This window comes from Lynx canadensis, chromosome C1, assembly GCF_007474595.2.
Source record: "Lynx canadensis isolate LIC74 chromosome C1, mLynCan4.pri.v2, whole genome shotgun sequence".
Lineage (NCBI taxonomy): Eukaryota > Metazoa > Chordata > Mammalia > Carnivora > Felidae > Lynx > Lynx canadensis.
In genome coordinates, this window is record NC_044310.1 from 74,695,448 (window position 1) to 74,718,796 (window position 23,349).

Sequence of the window (23,349 nt, forward strand, 5' to 3'; positions counted from 1 at the left end):
GTATTTTAAAATTTCCGGGAAAACACAGTGACACCATTTGTTGAGTATCATGTGAACTAACTGGACTCAGGTTTCAATATTAGATTTATCTACATTCCCTTTATGGAAGAACAGGAAATGAGGCTGGGAGTGTCCAATCTGAATTCAAGGGTTAAGAAATTGTGAAGGTACCCAATCGTCAGACACAGTCCATTAATAAGTGTGGTTATTAAAGAAAGAAAAAAAAAGAGTAACGTTTTCTTTCAACCTGTGTTATTTCAATCAGCTACTAAGTTATCATAATTTAACTATTAAGTAATTAGGATCTTAGTATTTAGTAAACAGAATTGTTACATATTTCTCTTGGCCTGTGGGGCATATGGTAAAAATTACTGATGCACTAAGGTCACCATGAGCCAAGAAACTTAGGGAGTCTCTAGCTTAGTACATAATATTAAAGCACAAATTTGTGAAAGCAGTTCATATTTTCTAAGTCTGTGAGGATAGAAATAAAAATATCTACAGAAATGAAGTTAGCTTAAACTTTTTCATCTGAGCATTGTTTGCCTCAATCCACTTTACCTGAATCTAGACAGCAGAAATTTGGCATTTTATTTTTTAACAGTAGTAATATGCTATTGTTTTTGATAACCAGCCAAAGGTAGATTCACAGCTTTGGAAACTGAATAAATGGATAATAGGACTTACATTCCATTATAAGTAGTGAAAAATGTAGACATTTTTTTTGACCCAGATACAAGATCATTCTGTATCCACCTAGTTGAGGATCAGAAATTTAAGGCCAATCAGGTATAGATCACTTATCCTAGGAATTCTTTTTTTTTTTTTAAGTTCATTTATTTATTTTGAGAGAAAGATAAAGAGCTAGCAGGGGAGGGGCAGAGAGAGAGGGAGACAGAATCCCAAGCAGGCTCCACGCCATCAATGCAGAGACAGATGCAGGGCTCAAACTCAACAACTGTGAGTAAGATCATGACCTGAGCCAAAACCAAGAAAGAGTCGGACATTTAACCAACTGATCCACCCAGGTGCCCCTTATCCTAGGAATTCTTAATCTCAGATCCATGGAACCTGGAAATTATATATACAAACATGAAATTTTCTTTGTCCTACTGTTTTTTGTCAGAGTTCCAAAGCGGTTCTTGGACCTAAAAAGCTTAAAAACAGATTTATCAACTACATTCTTTGCATAGTATGCCCTTTGGCACAGGGTAATTTGGTCCAAAGCCAAGATCCCGTATCTTCTCATATATTAACTCATTATTCTGCAAGATAACCTGGTTTTTAGAGGTTAAGAATTAGATGTAAAAAGTATTTGTACCTAGTAACTTAAATAGAACTTATTTATATGGTTATGATGAGTTCTCAAAGAAATTAAGGAAAATTTTTTAAAATTGCATCTGTTCAAAAGCTACGTAAGGGTGCATAGTGAAATGTTTCTCATTTTTATAACCTTTTATAACCACAAACTCAATACCTCTTCCCCAAAGTAAACATTATCCCTAAGTTTTATGTTTCAGAAGTTAAAAATTTAAAAACCAGTTGTATTAGAGTAATGGAATTTAAAATAGCAAATGATATACAAATAGCTAGGGCATAACTTTGGTTTGTAGATTAGATGTACTTACCCAATCTGATTTTTACGTTAAGATGAATAACTGGTACTGTGTATTGTCTTAGCTTCTATCAGTAAGACATAATTGAGACATATTTTCTGGTAATGAGGTTTTTGTAGTCAATCACATTATCAATTGGGATAATTAGCCATGAAATATATAGAGTTCTGTATATAGTCTATCTGAATCCTGATGCATTTAATTCATTATCCAAAAAGTGATCATAAGGATATGACTTTATTTTTGCCAATATTTGTTTGGTGTGTGTGTGTGTGTGTGTTAGAGCACATGTGCGTGCACGTACCAGCAGGGGAGAAGCAGAGAGAAAAGGAGAGAGAGAATCTCAAGCAGACTCCCCCCTCCCACCCCCCCACCACCAACCCCTCTGTGAGAGCCCTATGTGGGGCTTAACCTCACAACTGAAATCATCACGTGAGCTGAAATCAAGAGTTGGAGGCTTAACCGACTAAGCTACTCTGGTGCCCCCACTATTAGTTTTTTTAAGTTTTTTTTTTTTAAATAGAAGATCAAATAAAATTATATCTTACCTTTGGAATTTAATAATAATTTTTACTTATTGAGTGACTGTACAATAGGCCAAGAATTGTGCTTGAAGCTACACATAAAATATTTTGTATTATCACAATAACTCTGAAAGGTGGCAATATTATGTAGATTTTACAGATTATTAAACTGAATATTTATATGAAAGGTTAAATAACCTGCTCAAGGGGTGCCTGGGTGGCTCAGTCGATTAACGGTCCAACTCTTGATTTCTGCTCAGGTCATGATCTTGCAGTTCATGAGATCAGGCTTCGCCCTGACAGCGTGCAACCTGCTTGGGATTCTCTGTCTCCCTCTCTCTCTCTCTGCCTCTTCCCTGCTTGCTCAGTCATTCTCTCTCTCTCTCTCTCTCTCTCTCTCTCTCTCTCTCTCTCTCTCAAACTGAACATTAGAAAAAATAAAAAATAAATAAATAAAGGTTTAAAAAACGTAGCTTGCTCAAGGTTCATAGTGTAGGTGTTAGGGTCTAATTTGGGTTCATAGGATATCAGAAATCCACTGTCTTTATACAACCCTAAGATGCCTTTGTGTGTAGATGTGTTTATTTTAATATAAATTTGTCAGGTAATGCTATTTAGTGAGTGGGCAGAGTTTTTTAACTTAGGCTCTTATATGGCAATAATAAAGGTAACTAGTCTCTTGCTTACTAAGAAAAGAATTAAATGTAATTAGGTATAATGTATTTAATAAAGAATCACTGAATACACAGTTTTGTTCTTATGCTGCACATTTTACTGAGCAGCTAACTTTCCTAAACTATCACATTTGTATGTTTTTTGTTGTTTTTTTTTTTTTTTTTTTTTTCCTGTAGGGAGATTCCCGGAGTCTTCCATTTTCTGAGAATGTGAGTGCTGTTCAAAAATTAGACTTTTCAGATACAATGGTGCAACAGAAATTGGATGACATCAAGGATCGAATCAAGAGAGAAATAAGGAAAGAACTGAAAATCAAAGAAGGAGCTGAAAATCTGAGGAAAGTCACAACAGATAAAAAAAGTTTGGCTTATGTGGACAACATTTTGAAAAAATCAAATAAAAAATTAGAAGAACTGCATCACAAGCTACAGGAACTAAATGCACATATTGTTGTATCAGATCCAGAAGATGTTACAGGTATATATGTATTTTATTTGATGTTTTTATAGTACATTAATAAGTATATCATCTTTGAAATTAGTAAGCTTTGTGAAAATAGTTTTTAGTTTTTCTGGAAGTACAGGGACTGTATTTTCTCTGATAGTTAAAGTCTTGTTTATATTCTGTTCAGAAGTACAGTGGCTTGATGGATATGAAAATTGAAACGTTTACTTAGAGATGAGTAACTTTGCTGTCTACTCTCTTACCCTCTGTCAGTAAGACATCACTTAGAGTTATTTTTCCAAGATTAATGTTTTGTACTGAGTCAACCACATGCTCTTACCTGATTCATCCTTGTGATCAGCAACACGAGTTTGCCAGATGACTTTTAAAGTTAAAAATGTATTCTGTGACCGAGGGATATTTTTATTCTTTGCAAACGTAATTAATCAAACCTATGACCTTTGTTCTTTGTGCTCGAAGCAACTGAATTAACAACTAAGCCAACAGGCATATCATTTGAAAAGGAAGAGGAAAATTTTAAAAACCAAACATTACTTTTTTTTCCTTAAATATAGAAAATAAAAGGAAAATCTAACCCATAAGTTCAACCTAAGATTTTTAAACAGTGGAGTTAACAAATGTTCATGTTGGAAATTTTTCAATGGTACAGAAAGTAAAAACAGAAAACTAGCTCTCTCTACCCTAAACTCTTTCCCTAAAAGTAGCATTACTTTTTGTTGTATATCCTTCCTGAAAAAAATTTCTATATTTGTATCAATATTTATCAATATATACATTCTTCCTAAAGCTTTATACATTAAAAAAATCATATAAGACACATTTGTCTAATAGTTTGTCTTTGCAGAGATGGTATTTTGAGCAAGGTTTGTAATCTCTGTAACCTTCAATGTATTCATTGGCAGAGAAAAGGAGTGGTATATCTACAGTAATGTATACAACTGCATAGAAATTTTAGAATTTATAATTCTCTGAGAATTTAGAATTTATTATCTAAATTCATAGAATTTAGAATCTCTGAGATTAGTTAATAAGAAATAACAGATATAAACAAAATTGAATTTGAATAGTACATGAATTTGACTAAGAACCTCAAATTACCAATCTAAAAAGTTGCATAAAATACTTCAGATATTCAGCGTACTTGATAAAACTTATTTTAATGTATGAGTTTCAATATCTAGGACTTTAGGAATTTCATTGGAGACTCTCTATGTAGAGATTTCAACCTTGTAAGAATAGTTGAATCTTAAAAATAACAGAAATCATAGAGAAACCAGTCTTCTTATTTTAGAATTGAAGTCATACCAATGATGTGAATTAATTTCCCCAGAATAACAAAGTTAGCTAAGAACTCTTCAACTCCTCATCTAGTATTATTCTCTTACCCACACATTCAATAATTGTATATAAATGGAAATTTATATTATGAAAATACTTTTCTTAGCAATATCATATGAACTTAGAAATAGCTTGTTCTGTTGGAACTCTGCCGAGCTCTGTATTTTTTGCCCATTAGACTGCTTTAGGAGAGGTCTAAAATAAGAAACAGCCCTGGCGCTTTAAACTCTGTTTATTTAGAGAAAACATTTTTTTCCTCACAGAGTACTGATAACTACCTTGTAATTGGAATATTGAAGAGTTTTTGCCACATGAAGAATAGCCTATTTCGTTTTCCCAGTCCCTCTTAAAAAACTAACTCTACTGAAATATAAACTACATATGATAAAATGCATAGTTTAAGTATATGATTTGATGAGTTTTAACAGATGTATGTACCTAGGTAACTGTCACTGCAACCAGTGGATCCTGAAGATTTCCATCACTTCATTGGTTGTCTTGTATACATTAATTCTCAATCTCTAGTCTGCATCCCTGGCTTTAAGCAGCCACTATTCTATCGTCTGTAACTTTAGGTTTGTCTTTCTTAGAGTTTCATATAAAGAAATGAGCTTTAGGTCCTACTGTCAAATTCTTTTCCTTTCTCAGAAGCCAATTTGGTTATCGCTGTGAAACCTTCCCTGACTTTGAGTTTATTAAAAAAATTGTTCTTTGCAAATGGCATATTCATACAATTTGGTAATAAGTTGTTTTTTTTTTTCTTTTTCCATCATCACTGATACAATAGCAGTAAAAAACAATAAAAAAGACAGGATTAAAAGTAGTTCAAAATTAAATTTAGGTCGGATTGCCATAAAATTTTCTGTGTTTTAAATTGCATATTGGGGCACCTGGGTGGCTCAGTTGGTTAAGCGTCTGACTTCGGCTCAGGTCACAATCTCGCAATCTCAGGGTCCGTGAGTTCGAGCCCTGCATCGGGCTCCGGGCTGATGGCTCAGAGCCTGGAGTCTGCTTCCGATTCTGTGTCTCCCTCTCTCTCTGCTCCTCCCCCGTTCATGCTCTGTCTCTCTCTCTCTGTCTCAAAAATAAATAAACATCAAAAAAAAAAAAATTAAAAAAAAAAAGGCATATTAAGGTAAACAAAATCATTTACTTTAATTAGGTCTGACAGGAAGATTCAAGAATGTAGTTATTTGCTTTCAGTCCTGTAAAGTATGTGGATTAATAACAAGTGTTTATTAATATTAATAACTCTCATCTTAGAGGTATGTAAGCCTAATGCTCAAAGAAAAGGGACATAATTTAAGTCTGCATTATATCAATTATTACTATGTACCTAATTAGGCCCGCTCTCACTTTACTTCTGAAATAATTAACTCTTAATCTTTAGCTTTTTATTTGTAAAATAAGGAGTTTTATCAGATGAACTTCAAGACTTAACTATAAAACTCTCTGAAATATTGCATATTATAATATCAAGATCTGATCATTTGGGACTGTTATTGGTAAAATATATTGAGTGTTCATTTATTCTTAGGAATAGCAAGAAATTAATTTTTTTGATGTTTTCTTCAAGCCCATAACTGTTTACCTTTTGTATACTTTAAGATAGTCTCATTGGAACTAGCCCACATAGAAGTTATAAAGATACTATTAGATGAGGTTGAATGTACCTTAAGAAAAAGATTATTGGATCTCTGTCAAGTGGAGTGGTAATCTAAGTCTTAGTTGGCACCTGAGACTCCAAAAGGAAATATTTGGGAAAGAACCAGTATCTTGAATATTTCACTTTTGTGTATTATCCCTAAAGAAGATGATAAGAATGTATTTCATATTTTGTGAAGTATAGCTGGTAATTTGTATAGTATAAGCCCGTTTTCATCTTATTTCCTTTTCTTATAGCTCTTCCCATTTCCATCTTCTCATACTTCACCAAACTTAGACTGATTTTTACCTATTAAAGTAATGGATATTATGGGGCGCCTGGGTGGCACAGTCGGTTAGGCGTCCGACTTCAGCCAGGTCACGATCTCGCGGTCGAGCCCTGCGGCAGGCTCTGGGCTGATGGCTCGGAGCCTGGAGCCTGTTTCCGATTCTGTGTCTCCCTCTCTCTCTGCCCCTCCCCCGTTCATGCTCTGTCTCTCTCTGTCCCAAAAATAAAATAAAAACGCTGAAAAAAAAAATTAAAAAAAAAAAAAGTAATGGATATTTTCTTTAATATCTAGAAGATCCAGAAGGGAAATACTGATTTGTATAGAAACAATAATGTTGGAGTTTTTTTAGAGTTAACTTCAGAAATTCCTCTAAATTCTGGAGATAATAACTATATTAAAGGAGTTTTCTTTCCAAATGAAGTTTATGAAGTGTTTCTTGAATAGAAGTAAAAATTTAATTTTTTTTTAATTCTTGACCTGTCTACCTAAGTATGGCATAGAAATTGTAATTGACTTTTATATGTATTAAATATAAGTGTGAAATATGTAGCCTGATTTGTTATGTGATTCTACATATTTTTTATTTCTCACTGAATTTCTCATTTTGAGATAAACATACTTTGTATTAAATTTTGGATTCTTAAGGAAAGGGTTGCCATTGAGTAGTTAGCAAGTCAGTTATAACACCCCTGGATTTCTTTCCTCATCTTTAAAATCATGAGATTACATGACTCATAGATTCCTAACCTTTGAATTCTTTAATGATACACTTAAAAAAAAAAAAAAAAACTAATACACAGTAACATTGATTCTTTTTTGGTATACCATTTCATAAATTTTAATATACGCTAGGTTTATCTAACCACCATAATCAGAAAAAGGAACAGTGTTGTTTCTTTGGAGTCACACCCTCTCCTCATTCCATATTCCTTGGCAACCACTGGTCTGTTCTCTATCACTATAGTTTTCTTATTTATTTATTTATTTATTGATTGATTGAAATTTATTGTCAAATTGGTTTCCATACAACACCCAGTGCTCATCCCAAAAGGTGCCCTCCTCAATACCCATCACCCACCCTCTCCTCCCTCCCACCCCCCATCAGCCCTCAGTTTGTTCTCAGTTTTTAAGGGTCTCTTATGCTTTGGCTCTCTCCCACTGTGACCTCTTTTTTTTTTGTTTTTTTCCTTCCCCTCCTCCATATAGTTTGCTTTTCAAGAATGTCCTACCAATGGAGTCGTAAAGTGTATAATCTTTTGCGACTGACTTCTTTCACTCAGCATATTGCATTTTGAGATTCATCCAGGTTCTTGCATTTATCAAGAATTCATTCTTTTTTATTGCTGAGTAGTAAGTCCATTGTATAGATATACCACAATTTGTTTATCCATTAACCAAGAACATCGGGGTAGTTTTCCAGTTTTTGTTAATTATCAGTAAGGCTGCTGTATCTACCTGTTAATAGATTTTTGTGTGAACGTGTTATTCACTTTAGTAAATACTGAAGAGTGTGATTGCTACATCATGTGTTAGAGTATGTTTAACATTATAAGAAACTGCCAAAATCTTTTCCAGAGTGGCTATACCATTTTTCATTCTCATCAGGAATATATGAGAGCTCTGGTTGTTCCACATCCTCTCTGGCTCTTGGTATTGTTAATATATTTTTTAACCAGTCCAACAGATGTATAGTGGTTGATGGCACACATTATTGTTGTCAGAGGTAGGAAAGAAGAAAAATAAGGTAGCACTATCTTAAGGAGAATTTATGAAAGAACTGTGCATGCCCTAGGTACAGAGTTATGTACAGAATGAAGAAGTCTTCTCTACCAGGCAATACAAGGACAGTTTTCAGACATTAAGATGTAATATAACAGGTACAAGCAGTTCTGAAATTTTTCATGCCTACGTTGTTTATTTCAGCTTAAACAAAAAAAATGTTACAGCCCACAATCTTATCCATGCTATTTTTATAAAATATTAAGAAAGCTAAACCAGAGATTGTACTAGTTACAGAATTTCTCAGCAGGGTGCCTGAGTGGCTCAGTTGGTTAAAAGCATCTGACTCTTGATGTCGGCTTAGGTCGTGATCTCACATTTGTGAGTTCAAGCCCCATGTCAGGCTCTGGGCTGACAGCATGGAACCTGCTTGGGATTCTCACTCCTTCTCTCTCTGCCCCTCCACTCCCTCTCTCAAAATAAAATAAACTTAAAAAAAAAAAAAAAGAAAGGAAACTTCAAAAAAGAAAAAAGTTCTTAGCGACATTACTTTAGTTGATGACATATGACAGAGGCCATCCTGAGTACACAAAATAACTGATTAAGCATCCATTAATAATACATGAGCATTCCTATAGTCTGAGCATGTTGAGATGGCTATATAAGGTGAGCCATTTTGTTTAAATAAAAAAGCTGGCTTTGGGGGGAAATACAAACAGTTAATATAACTGTAACACATGGCAAGATTCTGGAGCAGTTTATTCTTAAAATATCAGTTTATAAATACCAGGTAAATACCAGAATGATGGTGAGTGAACAGTAGCTAAGACTTGAGATGGAAGTTTGTGAGGGAGATAGAGTGCTTCAGCATACTACTACTTTTATTAATTTAGATTTGGCTAGGTTTGTTTCAACAGTATTCCCTCGTGCTATCTTTTTTAATGCAATAAGTAAATAGACTTATTCCATAATCAGCCATCCTGGCCATCTAAGTACCAGTTAGTGAATATTGATCACTGGGCATCAGCTGTGTATAAAATAAAGATCAAAGGTTATATGATCTGAGATCTCATCCAAGTTGGACCATTATATAGTTGTATGGTTGTACACCACTTGCATCCCCTCTAAGTCTTGTTTTTCTCATTTGTAAAACCTGGAGGATAGACTATATATGCCCTTTCTAGGGTGTTTTGTGAATAAGGCATTTTAATAGCTTGACGAAAGGTCAGTTATGAGCACCTAAGCTCTTCTAATTCTGAACATGAAACCTCTTGTTGGATGTAGATAAAGTCTGAGGAAGCTTTCTTGGGGTTGGGAAGACTCAGGGTCAGCTGTGTTACTATATACCTCCAAATGAAGGAGCCAGTTTAAGGCTGGACCTTAAGTAATCAGGAGCCTTCTAAGGATATGGATTGTTCCTATGTTCTAGAACTCTAATTCATCTTGGAAGCCAACTGCTCAGTTGTGGTTTTGGAGAAAATACTAAAAGCTCCAAAAACAGCGTATCTTTTGCTCTAAACGTTGTTGGTGAAATTACTAACAAATTGTTTTTACTCCTCATTCTGGCTCTGGAAAATCTCCTCCCTAGGGACATTTTAACTACATCATATTTTCTGGTGACTTCCAAAGCAGTACACCTGACTAAACTCTTTAATTTTATCACTGTTTTGTCCCTCCTCCTTTGCATAATATCTAGATATTTATGATGTAACCAGTTCCCTGTATTAAATTCCCTTTGTTCAAAATATCTAGTGTGGTTTCTGTTTGTCAGCTAGACTGTGAATGGGATACCCTCTTTTCACACCACACAACAAACTTAGAATACTTTAAATCCAGTCTGCTTAACTACACTTAACTTATATGCCATTGTTGTCCATATTCTAGTTCTATTATTTTATCTTCAGTTCCACAAATTAGATGAAATTATTGTTTCATATAGACATTGTTGGTTTATAATTACCCATATGTTTATCATTTTCTTTGTCCACCATTTCCTCATGCTTTTTAGACCTTCCTTCTAGAATTATTTTGTTTCTTTTTCGTCCTGAAGGTACACACTTTAAAAAGATACTTCCCTAGCTTTTCTTAAGATAATATTTGTCTGCAGTGTTCTGCTTTTTTAATAAAATGGTGTAGATTTCCTTTTATTTGATTTGCTTAGGATTTGTTAGGTTTCCTGAATCTAAGATTATATATTTCATCAATTATGGGAAATTCTTAGCCCTTGTTTTTTATTTGAATATTGCATCTCCTATATACTCTCAACTCTTTCATTTTAGAACTCCAATTAGATGCATTGACAATTTCTTCAAATCCTCTCCATTTCTCCAGTATTCTTTTTACCTGTGACCAGCTTGCTCTTTTTCACATATATTGTATTTCTAATTTCTGTTATATAATTTTTAATACTAGAAGTTCTGTTTTGTTAATATTTTACAGTCTCTTGTCCTGGTCATTCTTTTGATATCCTTTGTATTTAGTTTTACCTATTAGATACACTTTTTCACATGTGGTAGAAAATAATGATAATAAGTGAAATTTTTGCCACATTACAGTGTAGTGTTCTCACTAGTGGTGAATTTTTTTCTACCTGAGCTTTGTGATTTCTTTTTTTTAAAAAAATTTTTTTTTTTCAACGTTTATTTATTTTTGGGACAGAGAGAGACAGAGCATGAACGGGGGAGGGGCAGAGAGAGAGGGAGACACAGAATCGGAAACAGGCTCCAGGCTCCGAGCCATCAGCCCAGAGCCTGACGCGGGGCTCGAACTCACAGACCGCGAGATCGTGACCTGGCTGAAGTCGGACGCTTAACCGACTGCGCCACCCAGGCGCCCCTGAGCTTTGTGATTTCTAATTGTGTGCACATTTTCACTGGAACTTTATCTGTGGGAATTCTTTTAAGTCTGGATTTAAAATGCATTTTTTTAAAAGAAGATTTGCATATTTTTGGTAAGATGCCTAGAAGCATTATCAACCTGAGGCCAATTAAAATAAATTTAAACTAACTTTTTGGTGGCCACATACATGATATGATTTCCTGCATCAGGCCTATGTGAGAGCAGTAGGAATATTTTTAATTTTTTTTTTAGTGTTTATTCTTGAGCGAGACAGAGCATGAGCAGGGAAAGGGCAGAGCGAGAGAGGGACACAGTCTAAAGCAGGCTCCAGGCTCCAAGCTGTCAGCACAGACACAAGGCTCGAACTCATGAGCTGTGAGATCATGACCTGAGCCGAAGTCAGATGCTTAACTGGCTGAGCCACACAAGCGCCCCGAGAGCAGTAGGAATTTTTAAAGAATATCCATTCTCCTTCCCCACAGTCATCCCAAGCCAAAGACAAGTCAACAAATAATTCAGCCATTATGGATGGCACTTTTTGAGCTTTCTGTTTTTAGGTTTCTTCTGATCTGATTGCCCGCTTTGTAGGATTACCTCACAGCCTTTTCTTGAGCTCTTATTAAAATCCAAGTTTTATTCCACCAGGATGATGAAAGCTTAGCAAGTCTCTTTTTATCAGAAAAGCAAAACCATTCTCAGAAAAATAAACCTACAGATGTCATACTTGTATCTGCAGTAGGATTGGGTCACATGCAACATGCACTGCCTTCTTCCTAACCCCCAACTGCAAGTGAGACTGAGAAATTTTGTTTTATTTTCCCCCTTGCCTCTTATTTTAAGCAAGAGAGAAGGAGATTGAAGATGGAGTATGAAGTTAGTCTATAGTGTCAGGTACTTACAGATTGCAAATATTTTCTAACGTTTTAGTTTAAGGTGTTTCATAGCACTTTGAATTTTATAGGTAATTGTTATCCTTTTTTAACTTAATTTTGGTGATATTAGTTTCTTAAGATGTCCATTTAATTTTCAAATTTATTGACAAAATTTATAAAATCTGTTACTCATTTAAAGTCCACATTTATCTATAGTAACATTCCCTCATTCATTGATAATATTGGTATGTTCTCCATTTTTCTTCTTTGATCACTTTTCTGAGATTTCCCATATTATCATTATGCCCCCTTCACACCTCCCCCCCCCTCTCACGCACGCGCATTAACGCACACACACACACACACACACACACTTTACTGATCCTTTCTTTTGTGTATTTTATTTTGTTAATCTCTGCTCTGACCTTAATACTTCCTTTCTCCTGTTCTCTTTGGAATTACATGGATTTTTTTTTTTTTTTTTTTTTTAACTAACTTGAGGAGTGCCTGGGTGGCTCAGTTGGTTAAGCCTCCGACTCTTGATTTTGGCTCAGGTCATGATCTCATGGTTCGTGATGAGTTCGAGCCCCACATCGGGCTCTCTGACGATACACAGGGATCTCTCTCCCCCTCTCTCTCTGCCCCTACCCTGTTTGCTCTCTCTCTCTCAAAATAAATAAATAAACTGAAAAAAAAAACTAACTTGACAGATGCTTAGCATCTTAAATTTATTCTCTTTTTTTTTTTTTTTCAACGTTTATTTATTTTTGGGACTGAGAGAGACAGAGCATGAACGGGGGAGGGGCAGAGAGAGAGGGAGACACAGAATTGGAAACAGGCTCCAGGCTCTGAGCCATCAGCCCAGAGCCCGACGCGGGGCTCGAACTCACGGACCGTGAGATCGTGACCTGGCTGAAGTCGGAAGCTTAACCAACTGTGCCACCCAGGCGCCCCAATTCTCTTTTCTAATATATGTGTTCAGGGCTTATGAATAATCCTCTCAGTATTGCTTAGTTGCATCATAGAAGTTTCCATATGTAAATTTTTAAATTTATTTTCATTGATATATAATTTACATGTAACATTTTGTAAGTTTAAGGGATACAGCATGTTGGTTTGATACATTATATATTGTAATATTATTATCACCCTAGCATTAGCTGACACCTTTATCAAGTCACATCATTATCATCTTTTATGTGGTGGGAACAATTAAAATCTAGTCTCTGCTGTGCATTGGATCTCCAGGACCTATTTACCAGTTCCACGTTTGTACCCTTAAAGACATGTCCTCAATTTTCACACCCTCCAGCATCTTGTAACCACCATTCTACTTTCTGTTTTGTCACATCTTGGCTTCTTTAGATTCCATATAGAAGGGATAATATACATATTATCTGTCTTACCCCATTCAGCATTATGTCCTCAAGGTCCATCCATGTTGTCATAAATAGCTGAATAATACATATTCCATTGTGTGTGTGTATAAATACAAACATACACACCCTGGGTCTTCTTTATCCATACTACTATTGATGGATCCTTAGGGGATTTTTTTCCCATATCTTGGCTATTATGAGTATAATTTCCTTTAAATATATACCCAGGAGTGGGATTACTGAATCATATGGTAGTTCTATTTTTAATTTTTTGTGGAACCTTCATACTTTTTCATAATGGCTGTACCAATTTACATTCTCACCACCAGTGTACAAGGGTTCCTGTATCTCCATAGCCTTGAGGACACTCATTACCTCTTGTCTTCTTGATGATTGAATGCTTTCTTCCGGGGGAAAAAAAAAAAAATTTAGTTCCTCTACCCACTTTTTAATCAGACTTTTCTCCTTTTTACTATTGCATTGTGTGGGTTCTTTATGTATTTTGGATATTAACCCTTTATTAGATAATTTGCAAACATTTTCTCCCATTCTGTATGTTGCTTTTCATTTTGTTAATTGTTTTTTGCTGTGCAGAAACTTTTTAGTTTGATGTGGATTGAAGTTATTTTTGCTTTTGTTGCTTGTGCTTTTGGTGTTATATCCAAAAAACTATTGTCATGGCTATTGTTGAGGGCTCTTTCCTACATTTTCTTCTAAGAGTTTTATGGTATCAGGTCTTATGTTTAAGTCTTTGATTCTCTTTGGGTTACCAAGATTTGTCTGCCTATTACTGGATGCTAATGTGGATAAGATGGCCCCCAGGTCCTTTGGCCTATGATGCTAGATACCACAAATTCCACATAGATGGATGTGTAATTTATTGTTACAAAAGAAAGACAAAAAGGAGGAACATCTGTGACACCATGATGCCGATATCACCTAAAGTTTTTAATGAGTTTGAAATATTTTTTTTTCTTTTTCTTTCTTTTTTTTTCTTGAGAAAGAGACTGCACCTACAAGTAGGGGAGGGGCAGAGGCAGAGGGAAAGGGAGAGAGAGAATCTCCAGCAGGCTTCATGCTCAGTGTGGAGCCCCACATGGGACTTGATCCCACGACCATGAGGTAATGAACTGAGCCGAAATCAAGAGTTGGATACTTAACCAACTGCACCATCCAGACACCCCTGAAATATTTTCTCATTTTCATTATGTCTTTGTGGTCTCATGAACTGGTTAAAAGTGCATTTCTTGGGGTACCTGGCTGCACACACACTCTCTTAAAAAAAGTGTGAGGGGTGCCTGGGTGGCTCGGGTGGTTAAGCATCCGACTCTTGACTTTAGCTCAGGTCATGATTTCCGGGTTTGGGAGATCTAGCACCACGCCAGGCTCTACGTGGAGCCTCCTTGGGATTCTCTTTCCCCTTTTCTCTCTGCCCCTCTCCTGCTTGCATGTGCTCTCAAAAGTAAATAAATAATTTTTTAAAGTGTTGTTTCTTATTAAACATGAGGACTTCCCAGTTATCCTTTATTTATTGATTTTTTTTTAAATTTTACTGTAGTGCCTTGTGCTGATACTTGTTTTATGTTCTGTGTGTGCCAAAAAAATAATGCACATTCTCCAGTTGTTGCGTGTTATCCTTAGTATGTTTATAGGTTAAGCATTTAGTTGTAGTGTTAAAATCTGCATCCTTACTGGATTTGTGTCTGCTTATTCTATTAATTACTAAAAACACTGTTAATATTTAATGGAATGTGAAATTGCTGTTTTCTTTTGAATTCTGTCAGTTTTACTTTCTTTTGTGTCCATGTTATTGAGCACCCACTAATTAGGATTGATTGGTCTTTATGATGAATTGAACCTTTTATCATTGTGAAATGACTTTCTTATCTTCAATTATTTTTGTGCCTGAAAAGTATCTTTTGTCTGTTGTAAATATAGTTTGGGGGTTGGGATTATTGATTGAATATTTTTTTCTAGTCTTTTACTTTCAACTTTTCTGTATTACTATGTTTTAATTTTTTTTTCTCCGTTTTTATTTATTTTTGGGACAGAGAGAGACAGAGCATGAACGGGGGAGGGGCAGAGAGAGAGAGAGACACAGAATCCGAAGCAGGCTCCAGGCTCTGAGCCATCAGCCCAGAGCCTGATGCGGGGCTCGAACTCCCAGACCGCGAGATTGTGACCTGGCTGAAGTCGGACGCTTAACCGACTGCGCCACCCAGGCGCCCCAAGTTTTAGATATGTCTCTTGTAAATAATACATATAGTTGAGTTTAATTTTACTCATTTTTACCTAGACAAATCTTTTAATCAGTCTAAAGTCTTTGTCTTTTACCTAGATCATTTGGTCCATTATATTTAAATAAGTACTGATATATTTGGGTTTAGATTTTGTGCTTTCAGTGTTTCTTCTTTCTTGCCATTTTTATAGTATTTTGAAACATGAGTCAATTATTTTGGAAATTTTAGTTAATTTAGACAGTACAAAATGCATTCTTATCAGAGACTGTAGTGTTAATCACTGTTCTTTCCCATCTCCATACAATTCAAAGGCCTTAAATGCCTAGTTTTTTATTCTAGCTTCTTGAAACCTTTACATGACTTTATTATTGATTGATATATAGTGGTCATTTAAGGTTTCTCGCAGTAAACCATTTTCTGTGCTCTTCATTCCTTATTTTTCTTTTGATATACCTATTTCTAATCACTTTTAGAGTTTTCTTTTTAAGAGTTTATAGTTGTGACATTTTTCCATCTTGGTAGTCTTTAATTTTTTCTTTATTCTTGAAAAGTATTTTCACTGAGTTTGCAATATAAGCTTGATAATTGTATCTTGTAAGGAAACTGTCATTCTGTCTTCTTCTAGCTTTCATTACTATTTTTGAAAAGTCTGTTGTTAATCTACAGTATCTCCTTAAAAGTACCCTTTCCTTGGCTGCTCTTAAGATTTTCTCTTTGTCTTTGATTTTTTGAAGTTTTACCATGATGTGTCCATGTGTGGACTCTTTTCCTCTGTATATTTCTGTCTGAAGTTGATTGAATAGCTTGAATTTATGGATTGATATTTTTAAAAGTTCTGAAAATTTTGTCATTATCTGTTCACATAATGTCTTTGAATCATTTTTCTTTTTTGCTCCTGAAACACAGATTTAGATTTTTTTTTGCTCTCTGTGTCTTTTAATCTTTCATTTTGTATTCCCCCCACCTCATTTTTAAACTTCCTTATTTTTCATGAGTAATCTGCTATTTTTCTATATCTAATTTGGTGTTAAACTCATCCATTAAAATAGCTAAGTATAAGTCCCAGCACTGAAGATGCTTGTAGTCTCAGAGGGAAAACAGACATGAAAATAGATTATTGTAACACTGTATTATATACACACACACACACATATGGGAAGAAGGTATGCTTTGAAAACATATTAAAAAGGGGATCAGATTGGGGTATGGTTAGCAAAGAAAAAAGTAATGCCTAAGCTGAGTTAACAGTAGTATGGAGGAAGTCAAGTGCATTGCATTCTGGGATGATAGAGATTTTTTTTTTTTAAGTGAACATAGAGTTTGATGAAAAACAGTAATGGAAAGTTAACTTAGGCCTAGTCAGCATACAGCCTTTAATGCCTAGCTCTGAAGGTGGGACTTTATTTGGGACCTCTCTGATTCTACTATGTAAACATTATATTAAAGCCTTCTTAGTGAGTTTGTATAACATATAGTTGGTTTTTTTTTTTTTTAATTTTTTAATGCTTTTATTTATTTTTGAGAGAGAGCCCAACAGAGCGCAAGCAGGGGAGGGGCAGAGGGAGAGGGAGACACAGAATCCAAAGCAGGCTCCAGGCTCTGAGCTATCTACTTAAGAATAGATTCAAGGGTGCCTGGGTGGCTCAGTTGGTGAAGCATCAGACTTCGGCTTAGGTCATCATGATCTCACAGCTTGTGAGTTTGAGCCCCGCATCGGGCTCTGTGCTGACAGCTCAGAGCCTGGAACCTGCTTTGGATTCTATGTATCTGTCTCTCTCTGCCCCTCCCCAGCCCTCTCTCTCAAAAATAAACATTTTATTTAAAAAAAAAAATTCAACATTTGCTGTTCTTAGAGTGGAAAAATAATTTCATCTTACAAAATTTTTAAAAATTGCCTTTTTTGAAAGAAGAGAACATTAATGGGGAATTCTAGTAAGCGCTGTTTTGAAATGTGTTTTTTTTTAATTTTTTTTTTTTTACATTTATTTATTTTTGATAGGCAGAGACAGAGCACAAGTGGGGGAAGGGCAGAGAGAGAAGGAGACACAGAATCCGAAGCAGGCTCCCAGCTCTGAGCTGTCAGCCACAGAGCCTTACGCGGGGCCTGAACTCACAACTCATAAACCACAAGATCGTGACCTGAGCCGAAGTCGGACGCTCAACCAACTGAACCACCCAGGCGCCCCTGTTTTGAAATGTGTTTTATGTGAAGAAAAGTGTTTAGCAAATATACTCACAACCATATGTTTTATAATGCTATAATTTACCATAACCTGTAAAAAAGGAAACTGGAGAGAAGAAAAGTAGCTCATTAAAAGGAAAAATAGATTGGGGCGCCTGGGTGGTTCAGTTGGTTGAGCATCCAGCTCTTGGATTCTTGGTTTCAGCACAGGTCTTGATCTCGGGGTTTGTGCTGACAGTCTGGAGCCTACTTAGAATTCTCTCTGTCCCCTTCACTCTCCCCCACTCATGCTCACTCACTCTCCCTCAAAATAAATAAAAACTTAAAAAAAAAAACAACAACAAACAAACAAAAGGAAAAACCAGGCTCTGTGCTGACAGCTCAGAGCGTGGAGCTTGCTTTGGATTCTGTTTCCCTCTCTCTCCTCCCCTCCCCTGCTCATGTTGTGTCTCTCTCTGTCTCTCAAAAATAAATAAATGTTAAAAAAATTTTTTTTTAAAAAGGGGCGCCCGGGTGGCTCATTCAGTTAAGCATCCAACTTCGGCTCAGGTCATGAACTCGCAGTTTGTGAGTTCTAGCCCCACATCAGGCTCTGTGCTAACAGCTCAGAGCCTGGAGCCTGCTTCAGATTCTGTGTCTCCCTCTCTCTCTGCTCCTCCCCTGCTCATACTATATCACTCTGTCTCTCAAAAATAAATAAATGTTAAAAAAAATTTTTTTTTAAGAAAAAAGGAAAAATAGGTGAAATCTGAGGAGGACAGAAAAGTGTTTCTCTAACTTCTAAAGTAGTAAAAAATGGGCTTTATAAAACAAGACCTATCTAAGGTTAAATTTCTGCCTTGGCATACACATTTTGACTTTTGCAAATTACTTGAATTAAGTTTTGGTTGTTTTTATTTGTAAAGTGAGGTTATATTACAAAACTTTGTGAATTCCTTCAAAGATTAAATAAGCAGAAATACCAGCTACTTAACTGTGCCCTGACATGTAATTTTATTGAGCCTTAAACATTGGCCTAAGCACTGTACAGGCTTTATCTTCACAATAACCCCCAATTTGTGGCTGAGGAAACTGCAACACAGAGATGTAAATGTATGACCCAGACCACACCAGTAAGCAGTAGCCACAGGATTTTAACCCAGGCCTTCGGACCTCCAGAGCCCAGACTCCTAATCATTATATTATTTCTTATGTTCTTCTAATCCTTATTAAAACTGACAATACTTTTCTATCAAAATAGTGTTAGATATTATAATACTGTTACAAATTCATAGACTGTTAGAATCAATGGATCATTCACTGCCTTAGTACAACCTATTTTAATGTGCAATAATTTCTCATACAGCATCCTTTACAGATTATAATCTAGCTTCTGTATAAATGCCTCCAGAGACAAGGATTTTATTGCATTTTAATGGAACTATTTCATTGTTAAATAATTCAAAATGTAAAGAATTTCTTTATATTCTGTGATAAAATTTTTGCCCTCACTACCTTTACCCATTTGTTCTAATTCTCTTGCCCTAATTCTCTATAAGTGGACAGTTTCTTTCATAGACAGATATTTAACAAGAATCCTTTCTCTTTCTCATCCTAAACTAAATACCATCAACTATTTTACAGATAACACATTTCCACACTTTTCTCAACTGAGAGCCTTCTGTGAATGCATCCCAGTTCTTTTTTAAAATGTGCTTACTATAAATCAACTTTGTATGCCATATTTTATGTGGTTATGATTTCTTTCAAGAGTCGTTTATCATTTATGTTAAGAAAAGTTTAAAAAAACAAAGAAAACTTAATTATTCACAATCTGAATACACTTAACTGTTCAGTCATTACTAATGTGAATTTCATTTGTGGCCTCAACAGGAGATATGCTTATACTTCATACAATGAGTATGACTAGCTAATGTTTATTGAATATCATGCACCATGCCCTTTTCTAAGCTCTGTACATGTAACTTATTCAATCATAATAATCCTGTGAGCTTGATGCTATTTTTACTTTTTTAACAGTAAGGATAGTGAGGCACAGAGCTGTTAAGTAACTTACCTTCTATGACCTGGTTTGTACTGAATCTCAGTTCCAAAACTAAGATTCAAACCTGGGTACTCTTAACTACTATTATATATATGTGTGTGTATGTCTTAGTTTAGGCTGCTTCAACAAAATGCCATAGATGGGGTGACTTAAATAACAAACATTTGTTTTTCACGGTTCTCGAGGCTGGGAACACTGAGATCAAAGTGCCAGCAGGGGCAAAGTTCTAGTAATGGCCCTCTGCCTGGTTTGTAGGCAACATGTTTTCTCTGCATCCTTACATGACAGAGAAAGAGCATCCTAATGATCTAATTACCTCCCAGAGGGCTCACCCCCAATACCATCACACTAGGGCTTCAACACTTGCGTTTTTGGGGACACATAAATATTCTGTCCATAGCAATATGTTAAGTAGTTCTTTTGTGAGCCTAATCTGAAAAGTTGTCTACACTTAATATTAGTTTTTTATAAGAATATGTCCTCTACAAAATCACCTTTTGGAGCAGCTCATTTATAATGCAAGAAATTCAGTTACAGTAGAAACCTTTCTTGAATTTAGGGGCGCCTGGGTGGCGCAGTCGGTTAAGCGTCCGACTTCAGCCAGGTCACGATCTCGCGGTCCGTGAGTTCGAGCCCCGCGTCAGGCTCTGGGCTGATGGCTCAGAGCCTGGAGACTGTTTCCGATTCTGTGTCTCCCTCTCTCTCTGCCCCTCCCCCGTTCATGCTCTGTCTCTCTCTGTCCCAAAAATAAATAAAAAAACCTTGAAAAAAAAAATTTAAAAAAAAAGAAACCTTTCTTGAATTTGAATCTCAGTTCAGTAATTGTGCAACTTTGCCTATTTCCTGATGTGTAAAATGTGGATAATATCTGTCTCAAGTTATTTTAAATTTAAGATTAATATGCATACATATATGTATTTGTGTGTCTGATTATACTGTCATATATGTAAGTATGCACACACGCAGAACCTAGCATAGTTGTTTACAATGTTTTTAAATGGCAAAAAAAGCAGCTTAGCACAGGAATTATTAAGGTAGACTTTGGTATGGAAGTAACTTACTAGATGTATGACCTTGGGCCAGTTTCTTAACTACTCTGTACCCTAGTTTTTTTTGTTGTTTTTTTTGTTTGTTTCTGAAATATGGGTGCAATGCTCATTACAGGGCTATTTATGAGGATGGATGAGTTTATAGAGCACTTACATCAGGACGTACACTTTGTAACATAGTATATAAATGATAAAATTGTATTTTATGTCGTTATTTAGCATAGCACCTGTATTTTTGCAAGTCAGTTAACAAATTATGTTGAAATGTTCTTAAACTAATGAATTTTTTGAAGGAATGGAAAGCCAAATATAAAACATACTCATTAAAATCAGTTGGTCACATCATCTTTTATTGCAGAGGAGAGAAGGGAACCCTGAAGCACAAAGGTTAAGTAATTTGCAGTTTAGACAGTTTTCCAGTGGTTGCCAATACTTATAACTAAATCAGGTCTAGTACTCTCGTCTTCTAGCTTATTTTTTTTATGACAAGAGACCTAGGGCAGATAAAACACAAAATAATGAACTTCAACATGATGAATTTTAGTATTCATGATGTATTATTAGTATTTCAATGATAATGGATTATTCAAAATAATGAGAAGGTTCTAGCTGAAGTTTTTGTTTTTGTTTTAAAATAGAAGCACCACGTATGCTTTATGAGAAGCCACGGACTTGAATTTTTGTATATCCCCCTACCAGCAGTGTGGTATCAGTCAGTATCTTTGAAACATTTTCCATTGTGACTGAACATCCTCCTAATAGAAAACAAAATGTGAAGTCCTTTATATATGTGCTTAGATTATTACTATAAAGAATGCTGGCATTATATTTGAAGTATCCTTAGTTCTACTTAAAAAGAATTACTTTAGAGGAATTTGTATAATGTTTAAATGTGCTTTGCTCTCTAGTCAGGTAATGAGTAGAGATTTAGTTTAATTGTTGGATATTTTGAATAGATTAGTCAAATTAATTTAATTTAAACATAATAGTGTTGAGAAAACTTGGGGCGATGTTCTAATTCAGTTTCAGACTCAGTATATCCCTGGCAGATGATCCTGCAACTCTACTTGAACATTTTCTTGGCTTGTAGTCTTACATTATCTGTAAGTATAAAGAGATTCCATTTAGGTGACATTAAGCTCATCTCAAACCCTGTAATTCTTTATTCTTTGAGGATATTAACATTCATTTTTAAACAGCAATTTGTCCTAGTGATTTTGACATAACTATTTAATTTACAGATTGCCCAAGGACTCCAGATACCCCTAGCAGTGACCCTCGTTGTTCCACTAGCAATAATAGATTGATGGCTTTACAAAAACAATTGGATATAGAACTTAAAGTAAAACAAGGTGCAGAGAACATGATACAGATGTATTCAAATGGCTCTTCAAAGGTAAGTACTATAAATTATAAATGTAAACCTATACAGTCAATCCTCATGATTTGTAGGTTCCATATGTGTGAATTCACCCACCTGATAAAATTTATTTGTGACCCCAGCATCAGTACTTGCGGCACCCTCACAGTCATTCGTGAACATGCACAGAGGGATGAAAAATGTGATCGTCTGATGTGCATGCTCACAGCTGAGGTCAAACAAGGTGCTCGGCCTTCTTCTGTAAGCTCTTACACTGTAAACAAGTATCCTTTTCACGGTCTGTGTAGTGCCACAGTTTTTGCATTTTTGTGCTTACTGTGCTTTTGCTGTTTAAACACTGTTTTTTGATTTCTAAGACCAATTTAGCCTCCAAATTTGAAAGTATTGACAATAAAATAAGTTGGAAACAAATAGTTTTTAAAGTAATATTTTTAAAATTGCTTACTCTTACAAAAATCAATCAAGAAAAAATTTACTTATGTGAGTAAAGGACCATCCCTATTTGCAACTTTTCTGTGAATCTGAAATTGTTCTAAGACAAAAAGTTTACTTTTAAAAATTTAGGCTCTAATGAGTTTTCTATCACTCTATCATGGGTTTTTAGGAAAGGACAAATGAAAAGACAGGACATTCTAGCAGTACTGATTGGACTAGACCTGTGAGTTCTTGGGGAATCTGGTATGGGCATGTAACTCCTCACTGAGAATCATTTTTATGGGGAACAGTTGTTACTAATGAGAATGTGTCCTTGTTCTGAGGTATAAGGTAGAAGAGAAAATGTTGGGAACCACTGAACCAGATTATTGTAAAGGTTCTTTCCAATCTAAGGTTCTATAATTTTATAATTTCCAAAAAGTCTTAGAAAGGTGGACTTATTATAAAATCTACATTGGTATTCTTAACTAAATTATTTTAAAGATCTTGCCTCTGAAAATTAATGTTTCTTTAATATTTATAGGTATTTCTTAAGTAATTTCAGAATTAAAGTTATTTGTGTTTGGGGAGGTTTTTGTGTGTGTGTTTTCGTTTAAGAATTTAAAATTGGGGAGGAGCAGGGGTGGAATTTTTTACTTGGAGTTATGCACCCTACCTA

General features: G+C 35.3%; 1 protein-coding gene across 4 annotated transcripts in view; it reads left to right on the forward strand.

Annotated features, from left to right (window-relative positions):
* PKN2 (protein kinase N2) overlaps nt 1-23,349 on the forward strand; it is a 130,709-nt gene that overhangs the window by 44,586 nt on the left and 62,774 nt on the right. For all 4 annotated transcript variants that reach the window (XM_030324231.2, XM_030324233.1, XM_030324232.1 and 1 more), the window contains exons 2-3: nt 2,992-3,292; nt 22,117-22,271. In XM_030324231.2, the coding sequence (XP_030180091.1) occupies nt 3,061-3,292; nt 22,117-22,271 (387 nt within the window). In that variant the 5' untranslated portion in view covers nt 2,992-3,060. The remainder of the gene's footprint in view (nt 1-2,991; nt 3,293-22,116; nt 22,272-23,349) is intronic.